Genomic DNA, 27,468 nt, shown 5'->3' with positions numbered 1-27,468 from the left:
GTGGAGGTGACTCCGTGTTTAGCAGAGAATCTTAACTCAAATGCAAATGGCTTAGATCCTTAAGATTACTAGTAGAAACTGTTCCTAAGGTGGGCAAAGTGCACAGTACAGAATGACTAAACAAGGGATCTTGGGTATCTATTCTCTCTTCAAGATAACTGGGAGGACCTAGTCAAGTTCTTACAGATGGCGAGGAAGAAGGCTAGAGAGTCTTATGTGGAGACAGAACTTATTTTTGCTTTGGCAAAAACTAATCGTCTGTCAGAACTGGAGGAGTTCATTAGCGGCCCTAATAATGCCCATATACAACAGGTATGTCTTGATCCACAGTTCCCATGTATGACTTGCTTCTTAACTGACCACCAATTCTTGCTGTTACTCTTGTTTGTCTTTGAATCCTAATGCAGGTCGGTGATCGCTGTTATGAAGAGGGAATGTATGAAGCAGCAAAACTACTCTATAATAATGTATCTAACTTTGCTCGCCTGGCATCTACCTTGGTGCATCTCGGGGAGTATCAGGCAGCAGTGGACAGTGGCCGCAAAGCCAACAGCACAAGGACTTGGAAGGAGGTAACTTAAACTCATGTTTTTTGAGTGTGCAGAATGTGCTCTACTGTTGCTTCTGAGTGTGTTGCTTTGGAGCATAGACTCCTTTGCTCTGTCAGTGTTGTGAGAATTAAAGAAGTGTTAATTCATAACTATGTACGCTATCACCAATAGTAGCTTGTTAACTGATCCTAGCTACAGAGTATGTCTGTAGCATTATAAGTTGTCCTCTTGCCTAAGATAAATTTCAAAACATTGTAAAACGATTGGCAGAGATTTTAATTTTAGAACAGGCATTATGGAAAAAACTGGTTTTGGAAATCTAAGCCTCAAATTTGGTAAAACTTTGCTAATGAACTTGCCCTTCAATATAAGGAGATTAAGGAAGCATTACAGTATTCTTCTGTTAACTGTTAGCTAACTTTCATTACAGGTATGCTTCGCCTGTGTGGATGGAAAAGAATTCCGCTTAGCACAAATCTGTGGCTTACACATAGTCATCCATGCTGATGAACTCGAAGAGCTGATCAGTTACTATCAGGTTAGATCATTGTTGATATCCTGGAAGACTTTAAACAGCATACTTGTGTCTGCTGGAAAAGTGATCACAGATAAAACCTGATACCCTGCGGGGCTGATGTTTGAATTCATTCTTCCTCCCTCTCCATTTCCCAATAGTTACATGCATGGGTTTTTTTTTTCCCTGTAGTAAATGGGAGGGTGATAGTTTTCACTGTACATTGTTTTATAATTGTGTTGCCTTACTGGAATATTGTCTTACAAATCTAAGTGCTCTCATTTGGAGAGAAAAGCAAAGCATGTTGAATTGAAGTAAATATGTATTTTAGCAAGATTTAAGTGTCAGCTGGTCATGAATTTGCAATGAATCCTTGTTTTCCTAACATCCAGGACCGTGGCTACTTTGAAGAACTGATTGCCCTATTAGAAGCCGCTTTGGGCTTAGAGCGTGCTCACATGGGAATGTTTACTGAACTTGCCATCTTATACTCCAAATTCAAGCCTCAGAAAATGAGGGAACATCTGGAGCTGTTCTGGTCTAGGGTTAATATTCCAAAGGTATGCAGTAAGGTAGCTACACTGCAAGTAAAGGTGGGAAGCTGTCAGTGAATCAGACAGATTTTATTTTATTTTTTTTTTTTTGCTTATCAGGTGCTCAGAGCTGCAGAACAGGCTCATCTCTGGGCAGAACTTGTATTCCTCTATGACAAGTACGAGGAGTATGACAATGCAATAATTACTATGATGAATCATCCCACTGATGCCTGGAAAGAAGGGCAGTTTAAAGACATAATTGCCAAGGTAAGTGACTATTGAACCGAATCTAAGTGCTGAAAGCTGGTTTCGGAACAGTGGCAAAAATGCACAACAGAATCACTGTTCAGAAAATGGATTTGCTTAAGCTACTACTCTGTTTTGCTGCTGTACTTAAAAGAACTTCCAGTAAGTTTAGCACACAAGAATTTATCTAGTCTTACGTAGCTTGTTTTCTGCTGTGCAGCATGTTCTGTTGAGTGGCAGCAGCTAGCCCAGAAAGTCTTCAGAGACTGCTCAGGATCATAGGTCACAAGCAAAAAGCATAACCTCTTTAACACCTTTGAGCTGACTGCTGTCTTAGTCTGAGGCTGTGACTGTTCTTGAAAGATCTCTGCAATTGTTTCCAGCTGCTTCAGGGGGATAATTGTGGTGGACAGTCCTATGAATGCAGCAGTAAATAGAGAATTGATGAACAGGTTAGATAAGAATCTTACTGGCGTTATGCGTCTCAAGGTTTAGACTGGTTAAGTCTACAGCCTTTACTTTAGAGTTCAACAAATGGCCACATTAACTCTAGTGGGCTGCCTGTGTCAGGGTCCCTTAACTGTGGATGGGTTAGAATTGGTTTGTGCTGCCTGTGATAACTTGTGACTTCAGTATGAGGCAGCAGGTGACACAAGCAGCAGTCATAAGGCTGAACAGGAATTCTGCATGAAAGTGTAACAACACTTCTGGCCTCTAGGAGGAAACTTAAACTTTTATTTAAGAGTCAGATAAACCTTGTGCTGAGTTAAGTGATCCAAACTAAGCACCTTAGGCTTACTTGTGTTTGAAGTACTAACCAGTGTCTAACCATGCAGGTGGCCAATGTGGAGCTGTACTACAAAGCCTTGCAGTTTTACTTGGACTACAAACCTCTGCTGATCAATGACCTCTTGCTTGTGTTATCTCCACGACTGGATCACACCAGGACAGTAAATTTTTTCTCAAAGGTGAGTTTGGGAGGTGGTAGATGAATAAGAAGTTATCTTGCTCAAGTAAAGTTGTTCCAGTCTCTGGCTGGAAAAAAGGGTTGACATCTGTCAGGTGGCTTTGCCTCCACTATAAAGGACTGAGAAGCAGCCCAGTCCTACCTTGATATGGGAAACAGAGTTAGCATAACTGATCTAGGAGGCTGTTCTATTTTATTTCTGGCAGTACACGATGCTTAATCATGAAGGGTCCTGACAGTAAGCGCAAACTCCTGTAATAACAAATGGGAACCTGTTGCAGGAGTATGAAGTATCAGAATTGGTTTACTTAATCTTATTGGGAATATCTTAATTCCAGGTTAATCAGCTCCTTCTAGTAAAGCCTTATCTGCGTTCAGTCCAGAACCACAACAACAAAGGAGTTAATGAAGCTCTAAACAATCTTTTAACAGAAGAGGAAGATTATCAGGTGAGCCTCACAAAATAGATTGCTAGGCCTGAGTTATGCTTCTCTTTCTCCAACAAAAAGAGGCTGTAGCTTGGTTGTTTCCCAGCTGACAGAGTAATTCCCTTGAGTAGAAGACAACTTCTACAATGCCATGGTAGCGAGAGTGGAATCAGGCCCTCTGTAGGCATGAGTGCTGAGACACTGATGACTTGCAAACAAAGCAGATGCTGTAGTTGTTTTTCTCAGAATAGCCTTCATAAAGGTCAGTATTGGGTATGTACTCTACTGGGCAACACTTCTGTGAACAGATTTGCTTCTGACCCCACTGGCTGCTATTTGGAGGACACGCTTTGTCTTCTAAAGGTAACTAGCTTTCCCATTCTGTCAAGTGAAGTCAGTAGGACCAAGACAGCCTTTTACTATTAAAAAATCATGTTTTGGAGAGATGCATGAAATATGTAGAGTAAACAACCCGTAGCCATGTTATCCAGCTGGCAGAAGTTAAACCCTTTTGCGCCGTGCTTAGGCAAGAATTACAACAGAGAAGCACCTAATACCATCTGGAAACCTGTGTCACGATTCTCTTTCCAACAGGGTTTGAGAGCTTCCATTGATGCCTATGACAACTTTGATAACATAACGTTGGCTCAGCGTCTGGAAAAGCATGAACTAATTGAATTTAGGCGTATTGCAGCATATTTGTATAAGGGAAACAACCGCTGGAAACAGAGTGTGGAGCTATGCAAGAAAGACCGTCTGTATAAGGTGAGTTAATGCAGCTTTTCTCCCTGACTGTCAAAAAGAAATCTGAGGTATGAATCATATGGCTCCTGGATATTGAATGCTTTTTGTTAGTTTCAAATCTGGAGTTCTAGTCTTAGTCCTTCACTTGAAGTTTAAGGGAAGACTCAGAGCAGAATTGTTTGCAACTCCAAATGCTTATTTTAAATCTAATTTCATAATATTATCCAGTGCTTTGAGATCTGTCTGTATCAATTAATTGCGTCTGCACAGTTTTTCCACATAAATATGGAACTTTCTCCATAGAACTGGAAACTTCTACCCTTGTTAGGGTACAGTTGAAACATGATTGCAATGTTAGAGTCTTCGAGCTTGTAATAAATTCACATGGGTCCATTTCTGACGACTCTGTAGGAGAACTGGCAAATAGTCTTTTGTCTTGCCACACAGCAAGCAGTTGATGTGGTAATCTCACTTGTTTGGGTAATCCTTAACGTCGAATGGCGAGGTAGGTGGGATACCAGAAGTTTTGATTGTTTATCTTCTGTCCTATGAAACTAAGTAAAATCTTATGAGGCCATTTCAAGTACTTAAGGAAAGCCAGTTAGGTAATACCAATACAGGTATCTGTGTTGCCTCAAAATAGGAGGACTTAAATGAGTTTATGTACTATAGCTTGGCTCCTACAGAACGCACCTGGTATTGCTGGAGACCTCCTTCCTGGTGTGCAAAATACCTGGCTTATCTAGCTAGCAATAACATGCACACAAGGTGTGGAGCAAGATGCTGACAAGCAAGGGTCAAGCTTAACTATTGTCCTGCTCTGTAGGATGCTATGCAATATGCTGCAGAGTCCAAAGATGCAGAACTAGCTGAGAAGCTGCTTCAGTGGTTCCTGGAAGAAGGCAAGCAGGAGTGCTTTGCAGCCTGCCTTTTCACGTGTTATGACTTGCTGCACCCAGATGTAGTCCTTGAGTTGGCATGGAGACATAACATCATGGACTTCGCAATGCCTTATTTCATCCAAGTGATGAGAGAGTATCTTACCAAAGTGAGTATTGCATAGCCTCAAAAGTTAATACTTAGTGTGCTGGACGATTAGTATTATGTAAACCAAAGCTTTTTGCATATATTTGGAATATTATTGTTCCTCATAGACAAAGTCTTCTCTGAAGTTCTGCGGGTTTAATCACTTCAGGCTAGCTAGCAAAATTTATAAGTAGATGCTTTGGGACTTGAAAGAAATGTAGTTAAACTTTTTTTTTAACATTGGACATAAGCAACTGTGTGCTTTTAGAGCAGCTCCATAGTTGATGAAGCTGAAAACTTGGTGAGAGTAACATGTATCACTCTGTACTTTGCTTAACTATGAAAGTACTGTGTTTTTGTCATAATGTAGTCTCTGAGTAACTAAGAGTACATGCTATTCCTATATCAGCCAAAGGAGTAGACTGCTAAGGATAACTTTTTTGAATGGAAACCAGAACTTTAGATGTGTAGTCTGACTGTACAATACTGATACCAGTAGCTAGTCCTCAGTTGACAGAGGAGATTCTGATCATGTCTCAAACAGCTCTAAGACAATAAGCTAAGATCCTTCCTTAGAAGGCTAGGCTCTAGGGCTGCATAGGACATCACAGTAAAGAACCTCATTAAAATGAGTAATCTAAAAGTGACTGTTTCAGATTGCATCTAATCAGACATGTTAAGTATTCCCCTCTGAATTTTCTTGCAGGTTGATGGGCTGTTCTATAAGGTGACACTCTGATTTCAAACTCTTTGTGTTCATTTGTGTTCCTTAATATCCTAAGACTCTTTTACAGGAATTTAGCTGTAGCTTCTGCCAGAAGAGCAGTGTAATTTAGCTCTAACTCATTTCCTGTTCACTTTCTAATGCTAAAAGGATAACTATTCACCAGCAACTTGAAAATCCAACCAGACTTTGCTCCTCATAGTGGAAAACAGAAGCGAGTGATGAGGAGGACTTGAGTGTTCGGTTCCTGTTCACTAGATTACAGATCCCTTGTGGCAGGGAGGATGTTGTTCCTAAGTAAACAAAAGGAGTTGCCATGTGACAGGATGTATTCAAAGCGCAATTCACTGGTTATGCTCTAAATTACTGAAGTGTCCAATCTCTTAGGCATGGTGAGTTTGAATAGTAGCATAAAGCTTCTGTAAACTTCTTGACTGTTAATGTGATGAAGGTACTTGCGCAGATCTTACTCTTCCTCCTCCCTTTATTCCACTGAGATGAAACTTGCCACACAAGTTCACCTGAACTATTCCATATGGGGTTGAGATCTAAGATTTTTAAACTGCTGGTTGGATTTACAAGTAATCACATGTACTAAATGTGAGATAACTTGCCAGAAGGAAAATTTGCATGGTGAAAGTGGTTTACAGTGGAACTAATTTAGCCTGAATTAACTGCAAAAATGAAATTAGAGAATGGGCTTTATAAATGTGGTATGTCTAAAATTGTCATGTAACTAACTTCAAAAGTACAGAAGAATAGACTTATCAGCGAGGTGTGTATGTCTTCCAGAACTTACCTTTCTTTTACGTGTAAAAAGATGTTAAAGCACAGAATAGTCTATGTCTCAGAAGGAGTCAGGCACACAAAGTGTGATGGGACTGACTCATTTGGAAACCTTTTGAACAACTTCACTTCTGGGCAGCATATCACGCAGATGTCCAGGCTTTCCTAGAGAGCTGCTCTAGTGCCTTATTCAGTATCTGCTCAGCATGCCTGCCTTTTCCCCAGCAGAGGGAGTAACTGCACTTCTGTTCAAAGTTCCTAAATGCTTTAGGGGCAGTAAAGAGGAAAGCCTAATCCAAGAGAGTGGGAATCCTAGTCCATGAGTAGAGCAATGTAACTGGTTTGCAACTGGTAGCTCTCAATTGCTCTGATCTATGGCAATGTGGATAGCTTTTGTAATGCCAATATTTAGCATTATCTTGAAGAGCTGGTAGGCTGACAGCTGTAAATGAACCAGTTAAAGACCTACTGCCACTCAAGTTATTAATCTGAGTTGCGAACTTTAAAAAATCCAGGCCACTTTTAAGCACCAGATCTAGGTAACATAGTTAAAATATAATAGAGACCCCTCTTGCAGCACTTCTCAGACCAGATATGATTCTTGCAGTGGGAAAGGAAGATGAGAAGCAGCTGAAAATACAACATTGGGCTGAACGTAGGTTTGCCCGGGATGTTAGTACTGTATCTGGATGTGAAGCTGTGTGACTTTCCACCTTGCAGTATTCAGTCTAAGTCCTGATGGTTCTCTCATGTAAGATATAGCTTGATAAACCTGAAGGAAGGAAGGTACTGTTGCCTTCCCAGTCTACTCCCCCATCCCAATTCAAAGCTGTGTTTGGAGCTCCTGTGTTACTGTAGCACTTCCACAAATGAATTTAGTATGAACAGAGCTCTATTTCGCACAACACTAGCACTTGTGTAAAGCTGATACTTAGTAGACTACTTTACATGGAGATTCTAGAATTTCCTTTAAAAGATGTCTTATGTGAATACTGATACAATTAAACTAGTATTCTGCAGCCTGGGTTAGATTGTAGTCCAAGATAGATCAAACTTTATGGATCTGGAATATTTGCAAATATCTAGGCATCCTCATTGAAGGGAGGAGGGCTTGCAAGTTAATAGATAACAATGTTGATTTGGCCCATTTGGGGTGATCCTTGGAACTGCAGTCTGACCGCTGGCTTTCTGGGTCATAAGAGTTACCAGTGAATAGAGCAGACCCCTGGGAAGTGTTTCCCTTGAAGGTAATGGGGATCTTTCTCAGCTGCATTTGACAGCTATTGTTTATTGCAATAAACCTAAAGCAACAGGGAGTGCAGGTTTACAACATAGCTCCCTGGGAACACACAGACTTTTGTAGTCTCCAACCTGGACTAATAAAAGGAACACTTGATAGCTAAGGTACTAGGTGTGAAAAACCTCACACAATGGTACAATTCCGAGACAAGGCCTTCATACATCTCCTGTTCACTTCAATGTAGGTGGATAAACTTGATGCTTCTGAAAGCCTAAGAAAAGAAGAGGAACAAGTAACTGAACCCACTCCAATAGTATTTGGTAGGTGAAAGACTTGGTTTTAATTCATTACCTCTATTGTCACTCTGGTCCCTTTCTATGGAGGTAACTTAAATGACTACCTCTAGTCAGAGTTACACGATTTCGACTAAACAGCAAAACAGTTGTCTCTGCTAGATGAACCGCGTAAGTTGTTGAAGTGACATCTCACTCTTACGGTACTTCTACTCTTCAGCTAAAGTATTGCTCCTCTTACATGGCTCAGAACTCTAGCTTAGGGACAGTCTTTCAGTTTGGTAATGGGACAGGGGATACCAAAGTGCGCACAACCCCAGGAATAACGGAGCATGCAAATTCCTCCTGTGTTACTGTCTGAGAGGAATGTGACCGCTTTCTGCTCTTACAAGTAGAAAGGCAGACTGGCTTATTAACTCACCCATTTTAAGACATGCAGCCAAAAAGTGAGCTGCTACTTTAGAAGCCCTTCTGAAGAGGCATTCTGCTAACGAGCACCTAGAAGTGGCTGGTAAGGGAAGGATGTGACTGGTGCACTGCCTGATGTAAATGTTAACCTTAATTTAACATATGCATGAGGCATGTGTGTTCCTAGTGATGAAGACCAATCTGTCAAGGTGTGTTCAGGCCTTTTGCAACTCTCTTCAGATTGAGAGACCTAACAGACCTAACTATTTGCTTGAATCGCTTTACTTTTCAGTTCTGACCATGCATGGGTTAAATAGGATCAGGTTGTTCAGCTTTCAGTGTGGTCTCCTCAAAACAAGTTGTGTTTATCATGCTTTCAAGAACAATTGATACTCCTCTCCCTCAGTCCTGCCTTGGTTTTGTAGTTTTCCTGGTAGCGAGAGCAGATGGCCTAGGTGCCCACTCTGTGCTGCATGTTGAGTAACTGTGTTACCTGCTAGCGTGTGCTTGCACAGTGGCTGATTTTTAGCTAAAGCCTCAATCTTATCCTGTAGTACAGCTGATGTTAGGGAAGCCTGGGTTCTCAATCTAACTCTGCTTTTTTTTCTCTCATGCTTTTCTAGGCCAGCAGCTGATGTTAACAGCAGGCCCCAGTGCAGTACCTCCCCAGGCAAACTTCCCGTATGGATACACAGCACCAGGATTCACCCAGCCGCCTGTTTATGGTTTCAATATGTAACTAGCTCTCTGACAGACCTTCACTGTCTATGTTCTCTTCCTTCCCGACCTTTCTAACTTCTCCAAGAAGTGTACAATGGTCCTAAAGGCACAGATGACCTTCTGTTGGCTGAACACGCTGCCCAGCTCAGTGAGGAGACTTCAACGGGATTCCTGTTATCTGTTATTTATTGATTATTGTCCGGTTACATTTCAACCTCTGAAAGGCTGCTTTTATTAATGACATTGTGAGACTCTTGTCTGAAGTTAAGGCACTATTTCACTAACTCATATAGCAATAACTGCTTGAGGCGGGAGGAAGAGAGCATATTTTTCTTTCTTTTGCAAAGCCCATTGAAGGCAGCTGGGAAATTGCCTGGCATCAAATTGTTAAAGCTTTAGCTGAAGCTACTGAAGTAGCAGGGTGGTTAACAATTCAGTAAGCATCTCGTTAATAATGAATTGTTGAAAGCTTGTGTACATCTGACTACCCCATTTTATTTGCAGTCTTTCATGCAAAAGAAAGTGGGCTTTCCGATATTTGTGCTCTGAATGTTTAGAGGAATATTGAGAGAGTTTCCATTTCTGGACAATAATGCTGTTGGGGTTCAATGCTGTTGGAGTCTGCTCTATGTTTTCTGGAGTAGATCTGAGACTTGAAGAAAATAAATCTTCTTATGCCAGAGAGCAAACACTTCCCAGATCCTTGTTGTTTAACAAGAAGAGAGCATGTTACTTGTTGATGTTAAATGGTACTAAAGGAAACCTTAGCTCTGTGTGGCAAGTGAACGTAGGAGTGTGCATGGCTGCCAAAGTACTGGAGATGCAAGAGCACAGCGTCAGGGTTGGGGAGTGGGACACCCTGCTAAAATAGGGAGGCAGTAGGGAGGGCCATAATCCTGACTTTTTATTTGCACCTTTAACCGATTCTGGCATTGGCTTCCTGCCACACCATGTCCTGACCCTGCCTGGTTGGGCAGAGGCTGCACCACCTCAGTTAGCAGGGTGCAGGGATGCAGTTCTGCTATGCTGCAGTAGTACCAATGGTGTGTCCATCGCCCACCTTTCTTTGAGGATGTCAACAGGGATGTATTATTACTTTGTGCCACTCACATGTATCATTAACGTTTTATGTACTTAGATAACAATGTATAATTTATGGTTATGAATCTTGTGCTAATCTTGAATATTATAAAAGTCCAACTATAAATGTAAAACTGCAGTATCCACTGTGTGGTTCTAGTCTTACTATTTTGGGGGTGGGGACTGTTTAGTAGTAATATACCACTACTAAGAGCATCAGGTTTCTTCATCTGACGGTTAAGAATGCCAGGCAGGAAAAGGGAAGCTTGTGCCACACGACCTAACGTGGCTGGCTCAGTGATTATCTTCAAAGGGAGTTGTGGTCTCTTCACTGGACACATCTTCATGCTTTGTCACATGCAGAGGGTGTGCTGCAGGAGACGGTCATGTGCTTACCTGACTTCATTCAATGGACTGAAAAAGCTTCAGTCCTGTGCTGAAGGAGATGCTGAAGCGAGTGTCTTCTCTGTAACAGTAGCTGCTCTTTTTCGCATTTCCTAGGAGATGCTTTTGCCTGTGCAAGTCTGGTCGAGTTTCTGCTTTCACATAAGTTGCTTACAGGATTTAAAGCACACTTTTGCAACCTCTGGTATTTCAGGGCGTGCTTATCTTCCTTCGATGTTCTTCAGGTTTTCTGCTGACAAGTGGTGTCAGCAGCTTCTTGGAGGTCAAGCTGAGATGGCTTGCAATCTGCATGTGATTAAATATGAATAATCCTTTCCCTGTTCAGCAAAGTAAGTGCTGTTGTGAGTCCTGTCGAAGATGATGCGAATTAAGCATGTGGTGGAATATTTTCTTGGGTAGAGTGAGGTTGTAAAAAGGCCTTGCTGACCATGACTGGGTAATCTGTAAGAGCCAGTGTTTGTTGTGGAGGTAGTCCTGGCATCACAGCAGCGGTTATACGTGCCTACAAACATGCATGAATGCTAGTATAATTTTACGGAAAAGAAATGAGGAGTTGCAGAGATTAATCAGAAATCCAACTGCGTTTGTTTGCCAGCTTTGAAAGGATTTACCTTACTTCTGTTGTTCCAGTACTGCTAACCCAAACACCAAGTAGCTGCTCTGTATCTGACTATACATGTTAGTTCCTTCCCTGTACCCTTCACCTGCTAATTTTACCCCTTTGCTTCTCCATGCTGGAGGTGGGTGGCCTTAGCCTTGACATGAGACTGCCTCTGTGCCTCTTAACTGTTCTGAAACCACGTATGGTTCTGGCCTTACCTGGGGACGAGTTCTGCAATGCAAGTACACATTTACTTTTAATCCTGGCAGCATAAAGGTGCTTCTGTCTCCTAACTAGTCTTCCTGCAGGCGGTTAAGGGACCAACCACAGCTGAATAGCAGCAGAGTTCACTTGTAGATGAGGCTGGCAGCAGGAATCCAGCTGCCCAATTGCTGAGCCTTGTTAAGCAAAAATCCTGTCACAAAACACACGGATAGCAAGTCTCGACAGGGGCAAGCACTCCGTGTGGCTGGGGGAAGAGTTCCTACACAAAACATTCCCTTTTGGAATAGGGTGGCTGCTCCAGGTGCAAGGGAGCACACAGGTCTGGTGTCCAGCTCGAGTCTTCCTGCGAAATCCTGGGTGGAAAGAAGAACAATGTTTTCTCTCCCTGTGTTCCTGTAAATACAGCTCCCAGGGGCCTGTCTTCCTCCATCTGCAGATAAAACAGCAGTAAGCAGTGGTGTGATTTGCACAGCCTCATTCTTTAGGAGTGATAGGAAATAAATCCCCCCCTAAAGCCCTTCCCGTTCTTGGAACCAAGCCCTGTGCCTGGCACTCTCTTAACTGGAGAGTGTTTGGCTTCTCTCCCATGGCAGTGCTGGGCGTTCACAGGCTCTGACTGCCCTGGAAGTCCCCTTCTCTCCCTTCCTCGCTACTGGAAACACAAGCGAGAATCCAGACCTCTTACAGTGCGCTGGGAGCAGGAGAGGCTGGATCTGCCTTGGGCCGGCGCACCTACCGTTCTTTAGGGCGCTTTTACCGTTTGCCCCGGCTCGGGGATGCTGCTCGCTGCTGCTCGGAGTGGGGGGCAGCAGCCGCGCTGCCGTGCCTCGCCCCTGCCAGCCCGACCCCTGCCTTGGATCCACGTGCGAGGGGAGCTTTGCCCAGGTTTTGGGGAGCAGGGATAGAAACCGCCACTGTTGGGCTGACGAAGCCCCAGGCCGGGTCCCAGGCGAGTCAGGCTGCACTTTTCTCCCTTCTCCATCCCCCGGGATGCTTCTCCCTCCGCCCCGGGATGCTCCCCACTCCTCCGCGGGATGCTCCTATGGCCCCGCCCCGAGATGCCTCCATCCCCCGCGATCCCGCCCCGGGATGTCCCCATGCTCCGGGATGCTCGTTCTCGCCCGCCCCCATCGTCCCCCCGGCCTCCCCGCCGCCTCCCCGGGCTGCTCCGCCCCGGGCCGCGCCTCCCCCCGCCCCCGAGGATGTGACGCGCGGTGCCGCCCCCCCACGGGTGCCGCCCTCAAATAGGGCCCGGCGGGCGGCGCCGGGGAGCGCAGCAGCCGCCGCCCCGCGGCCATGCCCGGCCCCGCCGCTCCCCGCAGCCTGGCCGCCGCCGCCCCCGCCGGCAAAGCCAAGCTCACCCACCCTGGCAAGGCCATCCTGGCAGGTAAGGACCCCCCTTCCCGGCGCGGGCGGCCGTGCGGCGGCTCCGGGTGTCGGGGTTCCCTGGGCAGAGAGCTCCGGCAGAGCCGCCCCCTGCTTCCCGCAGCCCAGGGCGGGTCCCGGGGGTCCGCAGCGCGTTGTCACCTTAGCGGGAGGGAGCCCGGGCGGCGAGGGAGGCAGCGGCGGGGACCCCCCTATGCTCCCCGGGCGTCCCCGCCGGGGCTCGGCTGCTGCAGCTCCTCCAACAGCTGCTTTGTGTCTCGGCATCGGTCCCCGTGCGGCGGGGCGTGATTTTCCCGTCCCGTTCTGACGGAACGGGCTCCGAGTGCAGCGGTGACTGCAGAGTTAATGCCCTTCCTTTGCTTGTAGCTGGTTTGAGCTCCGAGCTGAAGGGAGTCCAAGACAGCGGCAGGCTTGTTAAACTCCTTTGTAACTGCTCGTTAGCTCCTTGGTTTCTCCTGCCACTCACAGGACAATTCCCAGAATGGAGATGAGCGTGTTCCCTTTGAAACGAGCCATCACGACATCGACATGGCTCGCATGCTTAGAGCTTCTGTGTTTTCCAGCCAATTCCCCCTCCTACGATCGCACCTTTGTTCCTCTGTTGGGCTCTGCTCCCCTGGGAGGGCAGAGCTCGGGTCTCCTGCAGCGGGGACCCCCGAGGGGCGATGCTCTGCCCGCTCCAGCTGGGCCGGAGGAGCCGAGCCCTCTCTGCTCCGGCTCTTCGCACCAGTTCTGGCCGCTGCCTGGGCAATCGGCCTCCCCTCGCGCAGCTCCGGAGAACCGCTGGAGACAGCAGCACTGTGGGGAGTGGATGTAAGTGCTGGGGCGAGGGTGATGAGGCCTCCCAGCGCCACATCGCCGGAGGAAACAGAGGGTGGCTCCTCAATGAATTGTTCAGTGCAGCGGGGCTCCTGCGGGGCTCCCTGCTCAATAGGGGTCTCGAGACTTGTGCTGCCACACCCTCAGAGTGGGTTTGTTAGTTCGGGCCTCTTCTTGTTCTCTTTCATTTGAAAGTCTTTTAAATGGGACTGAGTCTGACCTGAGCCTGGGAAGAACAGGTGCTTTGCTCCTTAACCAGCCTTCCCAGTCTTTCCCAACTTGCTGCCCACGTGCAGTGCGTCAGGTTGTCACTGCCTGGGCCACTGTAACAAGAGACTTTTGTAGCCCTTGCGTATGTCGATAATCGGGGATGGTCAGCTGTGGGTGGCTCATTGACAGGCTCTGAAGGAGGCTGCAGGAGCCTTGCCCTGCTCTCTCCACCAGGAAAGTTGCTGTGAGTGTGCTTGGAAGTTGTTCTGGTGTAAAAGAAAGGATATGGTGTCTCTCTCGGGTGTCATGTCGGGCGACGCAAAACAAAGCTGCACGTGTCCTGTCTTGGAGGAGCCCTTCTGGGTCCTTGTGAGGCTGCAGAGGTGGAAGAAGGACCCTATTGAGATGCTGGTCTTCTCCTCACACAAAGCTAATCAGAGTGATTGGTTAATGGGCAGAAGTCCAGCCAAGTCTCTGTGGCAGATAATTGTATTAGAGAACCACAGAGATGGGAGAAAGCTGTGGTTAACTCCCTGTGTCCTGGCCTGCTCAGCCCTCCAGCTCCTTGCTGGGGGGTGCACTGCCCTCTGCGCCCCTCTCTGCTGACTTTAAGGGGTTTGATGATGCTCTCGGGGATTCTAATCTGATGTCTGTCTGCGCTGTGGGTGGGTGATCCAGAGCTCAGCTTTTTTGGAGATGTTCAAGATGGACTGCTCATGCTGTGCTGTGCTTCCTCTGTCTTTTACCAATGGAGTTAAACAAGCAGGCACCATCCTGTCCTGGATGCATATCTGCTCCCAGACCCTGTGTGTAATTGAGCTCCTCTGCCAGGGAGGCACAGCTCCCTTTCACTGCCCAGACCTGAGCAGGCTGGGCTGGCTCTTCTGAAGACATGCAAGTGAAGCTTTGGCTGCCAAGAGCTCTTCTCCTTCAGTTGACACAGCAGACAAACGCAAAGTTAAAAATTAATTATCTAATGGGCTCTCATTTGTCGAAGTGGTTGTTGTGTGCCAGGGCAGCACTTTACCTTGCTGTGACCACCCAACCTGCACCACTACTGGTCCTGCACCTGTGTGTGGCCCGAGCACATGAAGGCAACTTGTCTATCCTGGCTGGTGGGGTGGGTGTCGCTGCCAGGGCTTGGTCTGGGCTGTGCTGCACACAGCCTGGGCTTCCAGAGAAGGCAGGGCTGAGTGGGTGTGGGTCCCCGCTGCTGCGCCAGTCTTATACCCTTTTGCAAGGGGAGAGCCTGCAGCCTCTGAACTGACAGGACACAGTAGATCCAGAGGAGCTGGCACTGGGCCAGAAGTGGCATAGCTATTGGACACAAAGGTTTGGTGTAATGCTGCTTAGCATAAACTTGGCTAAAAGACTGGTAAATGTGCAGGCTTGATGCTGAAATCAGTATTATCCATGTCTTTCTAACTCATCTGCTGGCTCAGTTACCTGTTGTTAAGCTGGCATAATCCTTGTGAACCCATGAGCTCATTTGAGGGCTGGCTCGTAGCTCTTCTGCTGGGTAATAACCTATCAGCAGGCAAACCTGGGAGTCCAGCTGTGTCTCCAGCCTCTCCACAGCCAGCTTGCAGTTCCTGTGTTATGGTTTACAAAACAAACCCTTTAGCCTGCGGGGCTGCTGCAGGGGTGGGTGCCGCGGAGCAGCTCTGTGGCTGCCAGCACGGGCCGCACTGTGGTGGCCAAGCAGGGAGCTTGAAATAAAGGCAGCATACAATGAGACACCTGTGGCTGCAGAGATGGTTACCCCTGTGTTTCCCCAAAGGGCTTCTTGCTGGTTTTTTGGCACTGCAGGGCATTAGGTCCGCTTGAGCCAGCCTGTGGTGGGATATTCAGACCCAGCACAAACGGTTAGTTCCATGTTGCAGCCAAAGCCCCGTTCCCCTGTGCTCCTCCTGAGAACTTTGCTCCTGCTTAGTAGCGGCTGTTTGATGAAAGGCTTTGCCTGCCCTGCCCAGAGTTAAGTGCAGTCTCGCTCTGTTTTTAGCCACCTTTGAAGCCTGGGGCCTGCTCCCTCCCACGAGAAGCTCCCAGCTGCCTTGCTCGTCGCATGGTAACTCTGCTCTCCCTGGGGCTGGGACACAGTTGCTGTTCCTGCCTACACCTAATCCTGCCTGGTCAGGGACCCCTGGATGCTCTCCTACACGGTGCTTGATTTGGAAAGAGCAGCAGTCGTGGCTGTTGCTTTGATGTTTACTGCAAGCATTGAGTACTTGTGGGAAATAGCACTGACATAGACCAAGGGCCCAGGAGGGAGAGGAGCTCTGCAGAGAGAAAGGAGAAGGGCCTGCAGGGTAGCGCATGACGCAAACGTCTAGCAGGGAGCCCAGGATCACACGAGGAACAAAGCAGTAATTAGAGCTTCAGTTTCCTCTTATTTGTTAATCTCTTGATATCATCTTTCTTAGGAAATGCTGTAACTACAGAGAAGAGGAGTGAGTCTGGGGCTGGGTGTGAAAGCTGTGACTTGCTTCTTGCAGAGCAGGACTCCTTTCCTAAGAGCCCAAAGTCCACCTAGGCTGTCCTGAGAGGGTGGCAGGGGAGGTTGTGCTGCCAAGAATGGCTGTTGTCCAGCATGCTCCCTGGTTTTTAGGTCGATGCCTGGTGCAGGGAACGTTTCCCCCTTGATGCTGTGCTGGGGAGCTGGGTGGTGGGCTGAACACGGCTGGCTCTTGGTGCACCACGTCTGGCCATGGTTTCCCCTGGGGTTGCCTCTTCTGGCTGCCCTCTGTTTGTGGAGGGAGGCAGGAGCAAGCTGGCCATGAGCTGTGGAAACCTAGAGCAGCCCTACAGATACTGGTGGAGGAGGCTGCCAGCCCCAGGACTGGGAAACCACATCAGGGTGCTCAGCTTTTTTGGTCTGAATGAATTCTGTGTGAGCTGGGGTTAACACTGGGCTCTGAAATATGAGTTTCTGAGATTTTCACATGCTCAATGCTCTGTTTGACATTCTGCAGGCAACCATTTTCTTTGGGTTGACGTAAATGATTGGAAGGAGCCATCCGTCTTCCTGGAGACAATCAGTACCCTGAGCTGACAGCTCAGGGATGTTGCAGCATCTCTCCAACAGCCTTGTGCAGTGCATGCCAATGCAGCCTCCCTGCTCCTGCCTGGGCAGCGGTGACCCTGTGCTTGTGCCCTGAGGGTCTTGGGTCACCTCCTGACAGGCAGGAGTTGATTTCTTGCCGTCTCTTCTCTCTTGCTGTGCTTCAGTGCCTGGTACAACAGTCATTCCCCTGTGCTGGTGGCTGAGGGACCAGAGCCCGTCCCAGGGAAGCCCCAGCCCTGGCAGTGACTCCTTCTGTCAGCCATGGAGCTGTGCTGGGGGAAGTGTCCGGCAGTCCTGGACTCTGGTGTTGGCTCCCTGTTGCCTGTCTTTAGGGAGAGGTTTGGATACTTAATAAGTAGGTGCCTGAATCAAGATGATGGGGTGGCTGGGAGCCAGCTCGTGGCAGCAGAGCTGGGGCCTCGGGGTGCTCTGGGCAGTGGGGAGAAAGTGAGTTGGGCTGTGATGGGGGACGTGACGGTCCCCAGGAGTGAACTCGGCACTGGAAGCAGATGATGCTGTGGCTGAGAGCAAAGGGAAAAGGCTTCTGCCATCATACTCACAGCCAAGTTGTTTAAAAATAATTATATTTTATTTGAGTACTGGCTCATTGAGAAGTAAACGCAAAGAGGAGATGAATGAGCAGGTTGTGAAAGGGCAGCCTGTTGAAACAGGACAGTTCCAGTAACATTAAGGACAAATTACTCCATCCTATCCACAGCATTATCTGCAGCGTTGTTTGCATGGGACTGTTTACCCACCTGATGGCATGGGGTACAGAGAGACATGTTTCACGTTTATCATTCTGTGTATTCCCAGAGGGAATCAGGCTTTGCCAGCCTGCTGTAGCACACTCCCGTGACGAAAGCAGCCACGTGTATATTTACTGATGGACGTGCTGAACCCCTGTGCACCCCGCTGGCCTTGCCCCCAACCTTCCCTGGCCCCAGCACAGGGGCCAGATACTCGCAGAGAAGGGCAGGATCTCTCGCAGGACACAGTTTTTTCCCTTCTAACCAAAGGGTGTGTAATCCTCTGGCAATCCGGATGAGGGGAAGCAGCCCTTCCCTCAGCACCGTGCAGGACTTTTCCCTGTGGAGTGTCCCCTGTGGTGGCTTTCCCAAAGGATGGGGCTGGGCATGGGAGGTGAAGGGCAGGCAGCAGGACAAGCTGCCCACACAAGGCCCGCGGTGGCAGCCCTGCCAAAGGCCACCTCTCCGGCAAAGCACTGTCCCCAGCCAGGCGTGAGCCAGGCTCTGCCCTGAGCCCCTCTCACAACATGGCCTGTGGTGGGAAGGCACGAGGAGGTGGAGCTCATTGAACTCGTTCCACTACTGGAGGCGTGGGACGATTTCTTCTCTGCCTTTGGCTGAGCTGCGTTAAGGGATAGCTCCAGAGCAGCAGAGATGGCTGCCAAGAGGGGATGATCCCTTGGCGGCAGAGAGCAGGCAGAGAGGTCTGTGCTGCAGATGGGGCTGCAGAGAACGGAGATGAGCTGAAGATGGGCATTTAGAATCATAGAATAGTTGGAGTTGGAAGGGACCTTAAAGATCTTTCATAGTCGTCCCCCCCCGCCTGCCAAGGGCAGGGACATCCCACTGGCTCAGGCTGCCGAAGCCCCATCCAGCCTGGCCTTGAACACCTCCAGGGATGGGGCAGCCACCACCTCCCTGAGTAACCTGTGCCAGTCTCTCACCACTCTCATGGTGAAGAAATTCCTCTTTATGTCTAATCTAAATCTGCCCCTCTCCAGTTTATACATGTTCCCCTTCATCCTGTTACCACAAGCCTTTACGAACAGTCCCTTCCCCAGCTTTCTTGTAGCCCCTTTAGGTACTGGAAGGTTGCTATAACATCTCCTCTGAGCCTTCTCTTCTCCAGGCTGAACAAGCCCAACTCTCTCAGCCTGACCTCGTATGGGAGGTGCTCCAGCCTTCCGATCATCTTTGTAGTGTCCTCTGGACCCATTCCAACAGCTCCCTGATTTATAGCACCCTGTTGGTCTTTGAGTCTTCTTTTGTTTTTTATTTTCCCAGCTCTGAAGGCTCTTCTGGCTAATGGGAAAGGGAACCAAGTCCCCTCGTGAAGGTAGGAACCATAAGCACAGCATACAAGAGACAGGCCAGATTGCCTGCAGTGCCCGCAGTGTGTGATCCATGTCTGAAATCTGAAGTTAAAAGGAGCTTCTTGTATGGAAATCAGGTGCTTGTGTATCTGCATGTGAAATTGCCCTTAAAATGGAGAGGCTGAAATGGCTCTCCAGGTGCCCACTTCTCATCAGAGCTGTACGAAGAACTGCTGCTCCTTTGGCAGGAGTGACAGAGGGCTGGTGCCACCTCTCACCCCTCTGCGGGTGCTTGCTGGGGTGCTTGCCTGTAGGCAGAGGTTTGTCGGGGGCGGCAGTGCCAGTCCCGTCTGCTCAGCCTCAGTTTGTCAGCCCCCCAGGGCTCTGCTTGTCTTCCCCATTGCATCCTCCTGCCCTGAGCACTGGAGATGGCGTCCCTGGGACAGGGGCTGGTGGTGTCCCCAGAAGCTTCTTGCTGATGGCATTTGAGGTCATGAGATGAACTTGCGTGCACCAGTGCTGTCACACACTGTGTGAGTGTTGCGGAGACAGCACCTTCCTGCTGCTTCCAGAATCCCCCATCTCCTTGCTGCCAGCTCACCCCGGCAGTGCCCATGGGCTTTGGCTGTGCCCTCGAATCCCTGCTGGCCCAAACAAAGGAGAGAGACTTCTGTGAAAACCACACCAAGTGGCTGACAAGCAGGTATTTTTCCCTTCCCTCCTTGCTGGGCCTGCCGGGTCAGGATTGCTGGCAGCTCTGGTTCCTGCAGGCTTGATGCAGGCAGGGAGTGATTCCAGGGCTGGGAGTGGGATCTCCCGCCAGCAGCAACTTCTCTGGGGCCAGGCAGAGTGACCTTCCCTGAAGGACATCTCTCTCCTCTGGCTCTGCTGCATCCAGCTAAGAGTTGAAAGCCTTGGCTTGGCATCTGGGCTGCCTCGCTTGCTCTTTCACCTCCTGAGCACTTGCTACTGGCTGTTACTGCTGACTCTGCGGTGTTGCAAGAGCTGAAGCTGCCGGTTAAAGTCTGGGTAAACAGGTTGTGGAGCCCTCAGCAGCCCTGAAGAGGGAGGGAAGTTGGAAAGAGCTGCTGCTCGTGGGCAGTGGGGTGATTTATTTGCATAGAATTGGGTTTCCACTGGAACAAAATGCGTAGGAAGAAGACGCCTGACAGCAGAGTGGGACCTCTGATGAATCTCACTTCCAGGGAGGAAAGGGACTGCAGACTGGTGGTTTGTGGTGGTTTGTGGTGCGTGTCTCTTTGCAGGCAGAAAAAAAAGGGGGAAAAAATTGCCCCAAGCTATGGAGTGCATCTGGAATCCCTGCTGGGTGCCCCTTCCCATGAGATCTGGCACCAGAGCCACCCTGGGGGCAGGGAGAGGACCTGGCAGATATGTCCAGGAGCAGGGGGAGGGAGAAGATCCTCCCCTGTGTGCATTTCCCTGAACAGACCTGTTCCCCTGCCCTGTGATTTGTGTGTGTGCAGCTGCCCAAGCAGTGTCGGAGCTGTGCAGTGTCAGGGCAGCCTTCAGACAAGCTCCCCTTCTCTGTCCTCTTTGAGCAGTGACAGATGGGATCAGGGCACCAGTGTCCAGCCACGGGGTGTCCCCTACCGCAGCCGGGGCGATGTGTGTTGCAGCATGCCAAGGAGGCAGCTGCTGTCCCAGTGGTTCTGGGATGGGGACACCTATTGTCTCCAGCTCCCTGATCTGATGTGAGGAGCCAGCACAGACACCCTGTTCCTCTTGCAGTGGCTGGCCCCGGTCCCCTAGAGGCTGCCAGCTCCCAGGAGGGGCATGTTATCCCTTTGCCAGGCCACTTCATGGGCTCTGGGATGCCTGTGGGTGTGGTTTTACCTGCAGGATGTTGGTCTGTTCCTCTCTACCATCCCTACACAGACAAACGTCATTACTCCAGTGACTGCTGGGGCTATGGGCTGGTTGCAGTACGTGCAGTATCTCTTCCCGTGTGGTTTGATGCAGCTGTCGTGAGCCAAGGTTCAGGTTGCCCCTGGACTAGTGCTTGTGCTGGGTCTTGACCTGCTCTCTGACTCCTGGAGGTGCTGAGGCAGCAGCTGGTGCTGGGGAAATGAAAGGGAACAAACATCTACGGCTTTTAAAATGTCTGGCACTTTGGGTCTGCTGTGTAGGAGGGAGGGCAGTCGCCTTGGCAGCACCTGTGGTGTTTGTATGGCTGTGGTGGCAGTGACGTGGGTGGCACAGTGGTGTGTAGCGGCATGGAGAGGTGATAGCTGGTGCTGGGCTTTTTGAGGACCATTACACCCCACTGGAGGATGCTGCTCCTCACCATGCTGCTCGCTGGGGACCCACCAGCTGCTCCCAGAGGAGCTGCTCAGCTTTGCAGGAGGAATCACAGTGCTTCATAAGGCCCTGTACCATGGGACTGGCACCGTCTGCCACCTCTGATGGACGTGCCAAGGATGGAAAAGGGTTGATGGGGTAGCAGGAGCGATGCGCTCTGGGGGACCCTGGGGGTGGTGACTGTCCTCCTCTGGTGCCCTGGAAAAGCTGGCACCTGGCTGCAGTGGTGTGAGCGAGCCCTGCTGCAGGCTGCTATGGCTTCCTCCCAGGGTGCTGCGGTGCCCAGTAATGGTCACCCATTGCCACTTCCTGGGAGGCGCCTCCCTGGCCTGGGGTGACCAGCTCTGACCCCTCCTGTGAACGCAGCAGGAAAGAGGGGGCCTTTGTCTGCTGCAGCAGAGCTGAGCTGGCTCATGCACCATCTCTAGTGCCCCATGGGGCAGATGTTCCAGGCTGGGCTGGTACAGTCCTGCCTTTGGGATGAGAGACTGGTACCAGTTGCTGTGGTGTCCCCATCCCTTCGTGCCTGTGGGAGAAAAGAGGCTGCTCTTGGAGCATGAGGCTGGGCTTTCCCACCATCCCGGGCTGTGCTGGGTGCCTGGCATGATTCCTTGGCTGCCTCAGTTGCATGAGCGCAGCCCATGGTGTCTTGTGCCTGGGGGAACCAAACCAGGATAAGGCTGTTTTGGGGTGGATGCTGCCCAACTGCGTGAGAGAGAGCAGTGAGTCTTCTTCCCTTTCCTTCCAGAAGGACATGGCTGAGAGAAGGCAGCGATGCACTGGGGGATGCCAGCTTGCCTGCCTGCTGGGACATCCCCGTGCTGGGCCAAGGTCTTTACTAGTGTCACTGCAGGGGAAGCTGGAGGCAGCGCCAGAGGGATTAGGGGTCTCTCTTGTAGGTTTGTAGGCCATACAAAAGAAATAAGACTGTGAGAACCCATCTGATCCAGGGAGCTGGGGCCACTCGCTGCATGTCCCCATCCTGTGGGCTGCGGTGTTCCCTCTTAGGGTATGTTGTAGGGTGCTGATAAGCTGAGCTGTGCTCTGTCATGTGGTGCTGGGGCTGCGCTTTGCTGTGGAGCAGGATAACCCCCTGCCACACCCTGCCCCTTCCCACCGTGGGGACACCAGCCTGTCCCTTGGGCTGCGTGCTGGCTGTGGCAGTGGCCGCAGTGCTGCTGAGTCACACTGAGGATGTGGCTGGGCTGGCAGAGGCGCCATGGGAGACCTGTCCGTGACCAGGAGCCAACCTGACCCTATGCCAGGCCGTGTCCTGGGGCTGGGCCCGAGTTGCCCTCTGCTGGCAAGGAGCAGGGAGCCTTTGAGGCTGCTGTGGTGGGCTCCCCAGGCCCAGGGGCAGCATCCCACGGCTCCTGGTGCAGCGCCTGCTCCTGGGGTGGCTGCTGGCCAGAGGCTGTGCCCCGGTCTGGGCTGCAGCAGGGTTTGGCCCCACAGGACCTGGGGAGCTTGACCCAGCCTCACGCTGAAGCCGGCCCCAGCTTCCTCCCTGTAACGGCACAAAGAGCTCCCACTGTGCTCTGATACGAGAAGGCGAGCTGTGCAGCCGTTAGCTGGGCAGATGAGCTCAGCTCCCAGGACCCTCCAGCCCAGCCGGGGTTGGTGCTGCTGCCAGACCTAAGGGGTCCCCAACGGCAGGCCAACCACTGAGACCTGGCCTCGCTCGCTGTTTTGGTGCTGCCACATCCCCAGCTGTGGCAGGAAAGGCTTCAGCCACTGTAATCAGCGCCCAGCAGCCACCACTGCATGAGTCCAGTGCAGCGAGACGGGTGTGATGATAATAGTGCCTCCGTGCTGGCATGGCAGGCTTTGCAAATGGGCTCCTGCTGGTGCTGGGGGAGCCGTGCTGGGCCTCGTGCAGCACCGTTGGCCTCTATTGGGTTTGCAAATCCCCCGTGTGGAGCTCCAGAGGGGCAGAAGTGTAGGGGAAAGACTCTGAAAGGGCAGCTATGAGTGGGGTGTTTTGCCTGGTTTTCTTACTCCTTTGGCCAATGTCCTCACCAGCTTTTGCCATGGCTGGGCAGCAATGCCTGCGCAGAGTGCCAGGTTGGCATGGTGCCCTGCTGCCATGTGAATGCTGCAGGGTCTGATGTGGGCATGAACACCACATTGCAGCCCAGACCTGAGCTCAGCTCTCAGGCTCAGCTGTTGTCGAGCTGGTGGCAGCCGTGGGGTGCTGGGTGGGCACGGGACTGCTCCCCACTCTATTCTTCTGCCCAGGTGGCCTGGCTGGAGGGATTGAGATCTGCATCACATTCCCCACCGAGTATGTGAAGACACAGCTGCAGCTGGATGAAAAGGCAAACCCTCCCCGCTACAAGGGTATCGGTGAGTGTGCACCTGGCGCCCTGCCCCAGCCTGCTGGCCCAATCCGGACTCCTGGGAGCCTGGCTGGGGCTACGGAGGAGTGGGATTTGGTGGAGGGGCAGCACAGTGGCCCTCGGTGCGACAAGTGATGGTGACACCGTTGTGCCCTGCTGCAGGAGACTGCGTGAAGCAGACGGTCCGTGACCATGGCATCCGAGGGCTGTACCGGGGACTCAGCTCGCTGGTATACGGCTCCATCCCCAAAGCCGCTGTCAGGTAGGTGTCCCTCATGGACCCCAGGTGGGCTTGGCCTCAACATGCCCAGGGGATCTTTGCCGAAGCTGGGTACTTTCCTGGACTGGGAGGGTCCTCTTGCAGGGAGTGTGATTGCTGCCAGGGACAAACCCAGAGCAGGGGGGTGCAGCCTCCTGGCTGGGCACCCACAGGTTGTTACGGCGGCTCCTCCACAGGTTCGGGATGTTCGAGTTCCTCAGCAACCAGATGAGAGATGAGAAAGGGCGGCTGGACAGCACACGGGGCCTTATCTGCGGGCTGGGCGCTGGCGTGGCCGAGGCTGTGGTGGTGGTCTGCCCCATGGAGACCATAAAGGTGGGAGGCAGCCACCGGGGTGGGAGGGGGCAGGAGCCAGGAATGCCTGGCTTTCAAGGACACGGGGGCTGTGTGGGTTTGCTTGGGCTGGTTTTGTAGGGGAGGAGCTGGTGCTGGAAAGCCCCATGGAGAGGTCAGGCCAGGTGGCTGTGGCCTCTTCCCTGCTCCAGGGAGGAATCTCCTGACCCAGGAGCCATCCTATCATCCATTTTAGTTCTGTAAAAGCTATGCAGTCCTTGCAGAGGCAGTTTCCCAGGCTGTCCTGTGCAAAATGCATTGTGGGCTGTAGGCTTAAGCTTCCCCCATGGTCTCACCCAGCCTTGCCTGGCTGCGTGAGTCTGCTCTGATCTTGGTACCGTCCCTGGAACGAGGCAAGAGGTGGCCAGCAGACACCAGGGGCTTTTTGCTTCCCACTTGCCTCAGCTGGGTTGAGCGTGTCGTTTCCCTGCAGGTGAAGTTTATCCATGACCAGTGCTCCCCCAAGCCCAAATACCGCGGCTTCTTCCATGGTGTTCGGGAGATTGTTCGGGAACAGGGTGAGTCCTGAGGAAGCTGTGGCTTGTTGTCTGCCCTCACTGCTGGGATGGGGCAGGAGGTGGAGGAGGGGTACAGGCCTTGAGGGAGGCTTTTTTCTGCATGGTGAGGCTGGTGCTGTCCTCTAACACCCTCTATTGCTGCAGGACTGAAGGGGACCTACCAAGGCTTAACTGCAACTGTCCTCAAGCAAGGATCAAACCAGGCCATCCGCTTCTTCGTCATGACCTCACTCAAGAACTGGTATAAAGGTATGGTGTCCCTGTTCCCACGGGTCACCCTAACTGTTCCACTGGCTCCCCAGCCTATCTGTGCGAGCTGGGCTCGGGTTTTCCATCAGCACACCCTCTGCTTCTCATGGCTCAGTCTCTCGTGATGGAAGAAGATGAAAGCCAGGGCAGCGGAGCAGAGAGCTAAAGGGTCTTGGTGCTGGAGCAACATCATCACCTCCCTCTCAGCCCCTCCGGGCTGTGTGGGCTCTGTGAGGCTGCTGCTGCTGGATGGTTCCCTTCAAATGCCCCAGCCCCAGCTCAGCACTGCACAAGCCCTGACCACAAGCAGCCAAACCTCTGGGATCTTCCCTGTGGGTTCCTTCAAGGATTCTGTGCTTCATCCAAACACCACCACTCTGTCCTCACTCTCTCCTCCTTCTCAGGGGATGATCCCAACAAGGTCATCAACCCCTTTGTCACGGGGGTGTTTGGAGCCCTTGCTGGAGCTGCAAGTGTCTTCGGCAACACCCCCTTGGACGTGGTGAAGACCAGGATGCAGGTACAACACTGGGGCGCGGGACTGCTGCCTGTGGTGGGCTGGGGTCACCCACTGCCCAGGGGCCGTTTTGTGCAGCCGCTAGGGCAGACTTCGGGCGCTGGTGAGGTTTGGGAGGTGCCTGGGGATGCAGCCCCTCACAACCAGCTCCTGCTGGGAGGAGTTTGCACGGAGGTGGGGACATCTCTGCTGAATTCCGTAGCCCGCAGCTGCGAAGGGGGAATGGTTTCTCCTGGGCAACCCCAGCTCTCCTTCTTCCCAAAATCCAGATGGACGCACCCTCAGTCCTGGCCTCTGACCCTGCTTTTCCCATCCACAGGGGCTGGAAGCGCACAAGTACAAGAGCACCTGGGACTGTGCCTACCAGATCATGAAATATGAAGGGCCTCTGGCGTAAGCGCTGTGGTGGGGGCGGGCGGGGGGACACGGTGGGAAGGGAGCTGCAAGGACACAGAGCCCCACGGCTCCGCTCTATCCTTGGCAGGTTTTACAAGGGTACAGTCCCTCGCCTGGGCCGTGTCTGCCTCGACGTCGCCATCGTCTTCGTCATCTACGATGAGGTGGTCAAGTTCCTCAACAAAGTGTGGAAAACGGACTGAGAGGAGTGGGCCGGGGCGGTGTCCCCCTCCCTCGCCCCGTGGGGCTGCTTCTGGAGAGCCGTGACCAAGCCTGCAGCTGCCTGACGGCGCTGCCCGGAGCCAAGTCTGCCCCATGCGCGTGCCCTCCCAAACCCAGCCACTTTCACAACTAGGAACAGGCTCTGGAGCAGGTTAAATTACCAATTGTGTGCTGAAAGGACCTGGGAGCAAGCAGCCTCCCAGCATCCCAGTTATGCCCACCCCAATCCCCTGGTGACACTTCCCCGTGGTCCTGCATCACCTGTAAGGTTATCCAGGGTGAGGTATCAACTGGGATGGTGGCCGTGCACCCCTGGGGACCCTAGCAGACAAGAGCTGCTGGCTGCCCAGGGGCCAGCACTTTTTGAGGGTGCTGAGAGGCCCCCAGAGCCATGTGGGTGCAGTGACCAAGCTGTGTATCAGACACTGTGGCTGGTAGAGGCTCTTCAGGCCGACACTGCCTGCTGGGAGCTACGTACCAGGTCTCTCAGTGGCTCCTGGGGGGCCCCCAGCCTTGCACCCACCTGGGATGGGAGGGCAGCCGCCCACTGATGTGGCCCCAGGCTCCCTCCTCTCTGCTCGCACTGACGCCCCTTGGGGTGAATTATCCCAGCGTCAGCTCCTGTACTGCTCAAAATTGCACATGTAGCCAGACCTTTAGTTTTTGCCATGGGGCCAGGATTGGTGTGAGCCAGATGCCCCCATTGCTGCTTCCCGTTTACAATCAAGATGCATGTGCCAGCTGGGATGGGGAGACACAGCCCAATGCTGCAGACTTGGCCCCTTGACCAGGGGTGCAAACCCCTTCTTCTGCCACATTCCCCGTTTGCCCTCTAACCGCTTTGCTGCAGCCCTGTAGGTAATCCCATAGCTTTCAGAACTTCACACTGACCCACTAACACTCATGACTATGGGGATGGGGCCCTGCCTTCCCCTGCACAGGGCTCGGCCCCACCTCATTTGTGCCAAACTTCCTGCAAAGAAGCTGTGGAGGTGCGGGAGCCAGGGCTCGCCCCATCCCTCCTCCCTCCCATCACCAATGACAAATGCAGCCTTAACATGGGGGGGTTGAAGGAGGAGAAGGGAAGCCTGGGGTTGGTTTACCTGCAGCTTGCTGCTCTGAAGCCAGTGAGGGCTGGGTTGTTTTTTCGGTTGTTATTTTTCTGTTTTACATTCGCAATTTGAATAAAATCAGTTCGGCTTTAGCAGCTGTATTGGTGTCCAGGCTGTGCTGAGCAGGCAGTGAGTGCTGAGCAGCTCC

The 27,468-nt window shown here is 51.3% G+C and overlaps 2 protein-coding genes across 4 annotated transcripts in view; both read left to right on the top strand.

Annotated features, from left to right (window-relative positions):
- CLTCL1 (clathrin heavy chain like 1) overlaps window positions 1-10,421 on the top strand; it is a 36,892-nt gene extending 26,471 nt beyond the window's left edge. Inside the window, exons 22-33 of one of the 3 annotated variants that reach the window (XM_054082834.1) lie at window positions 155-312; window positions 408-572; window positions 982-1,089; window positions 1,458-1,625; window positions 1,719-1,868; window positions 2,684-2,815; window positions 3,153-3,263; window positions 3,837-4,007; window positions 4,813-5,034; window positions 5,719-5,739; window positions 8,007-8,082; window positions 9,087-10,421. In XM_054082834.1, the coding sequence (XP_053938809.1) occupies window positions 155-312; window positions 408-572; window positions 982-1,089; window positions 1,458-1,625; window positions 1,719-1,868; window positions 2,684-2,815; window positions 3,153-3,263; window positions 3,837-4,007; window positions 4,813-5,034; window positions 5,719-5,739; window positions 8,007-8,082; window positions 9,087-9,202 (1,598 nt within the window). In that variant the 3' untranslated portion in view covers window positions 9,203-10,421. The remainder of the gene's footprint in view (window positions 1-154; window positions 313-407; window positions 573-981; window positions 1,090-1,457; window positions 1,626-1,718; window positions 1,869-2,683; window positions 2,816-3,152; window positions 3,264-3,836; window positions 4,008-4,812; window positions 5,035-5,718; window positions 5,740-8,006; window positions 8,083-9,086) is intronic. The other 2 variants (XM_054082835.1, XM_054082836.1) reach the window with 2 other exon arrangements.
- Window positions 10,422-12,723: 2,302 nt separating this feature from the next.
- On the top strand, window positions 12,724-27,358 carry SLC25A1 (solute carrier family 25 member 1). Its single transcript, XM_054082792.1, has 9 exons — window positions 12,724-12,881; window positions 23,593-23,700; window positions 23,856-23,955; window positions 24,150-24,288; window positions 24,740-24,824; window positions 24,969-25,073; window positions 25,478-25,593; window positions 25,910-25,983; window positions 26,075-27,358. The coding sequence occupies exons 1-9, from the start codon at window positions 12,791-12,793 to the stop codon at window positions 26,187-26,189; spliced, it is 933 nt and encodes a 310-aa protein (XP_053938767.1). The 5' UTR covers window positions 12,724-12,790; the 3' UTR covers window positions 26,190-27,358.
- The last annotated feature ends 110 nt before the right edge of the window (window positions 27,359-27,468 follow it).

Source organism: Cuculus canorus, chromosome 17 (assembly GCF_017976375.1).
Source record: "Cuculus canorus isolate bCucCan1 chromosome 17, bCucCan1.pri, whole genome shotgun sequence".
NCBI classification, from domain to species: Eukaryota; Metazoa; Chordata; class Aves; order Cuculiformes; family Cuculidae; genus Cuculus; species Cuculus canorus.
Note: the sequence above shows the minus strand (reverse complement) of the source record. Positions and strands in the feature narration are given on the sequence as shown.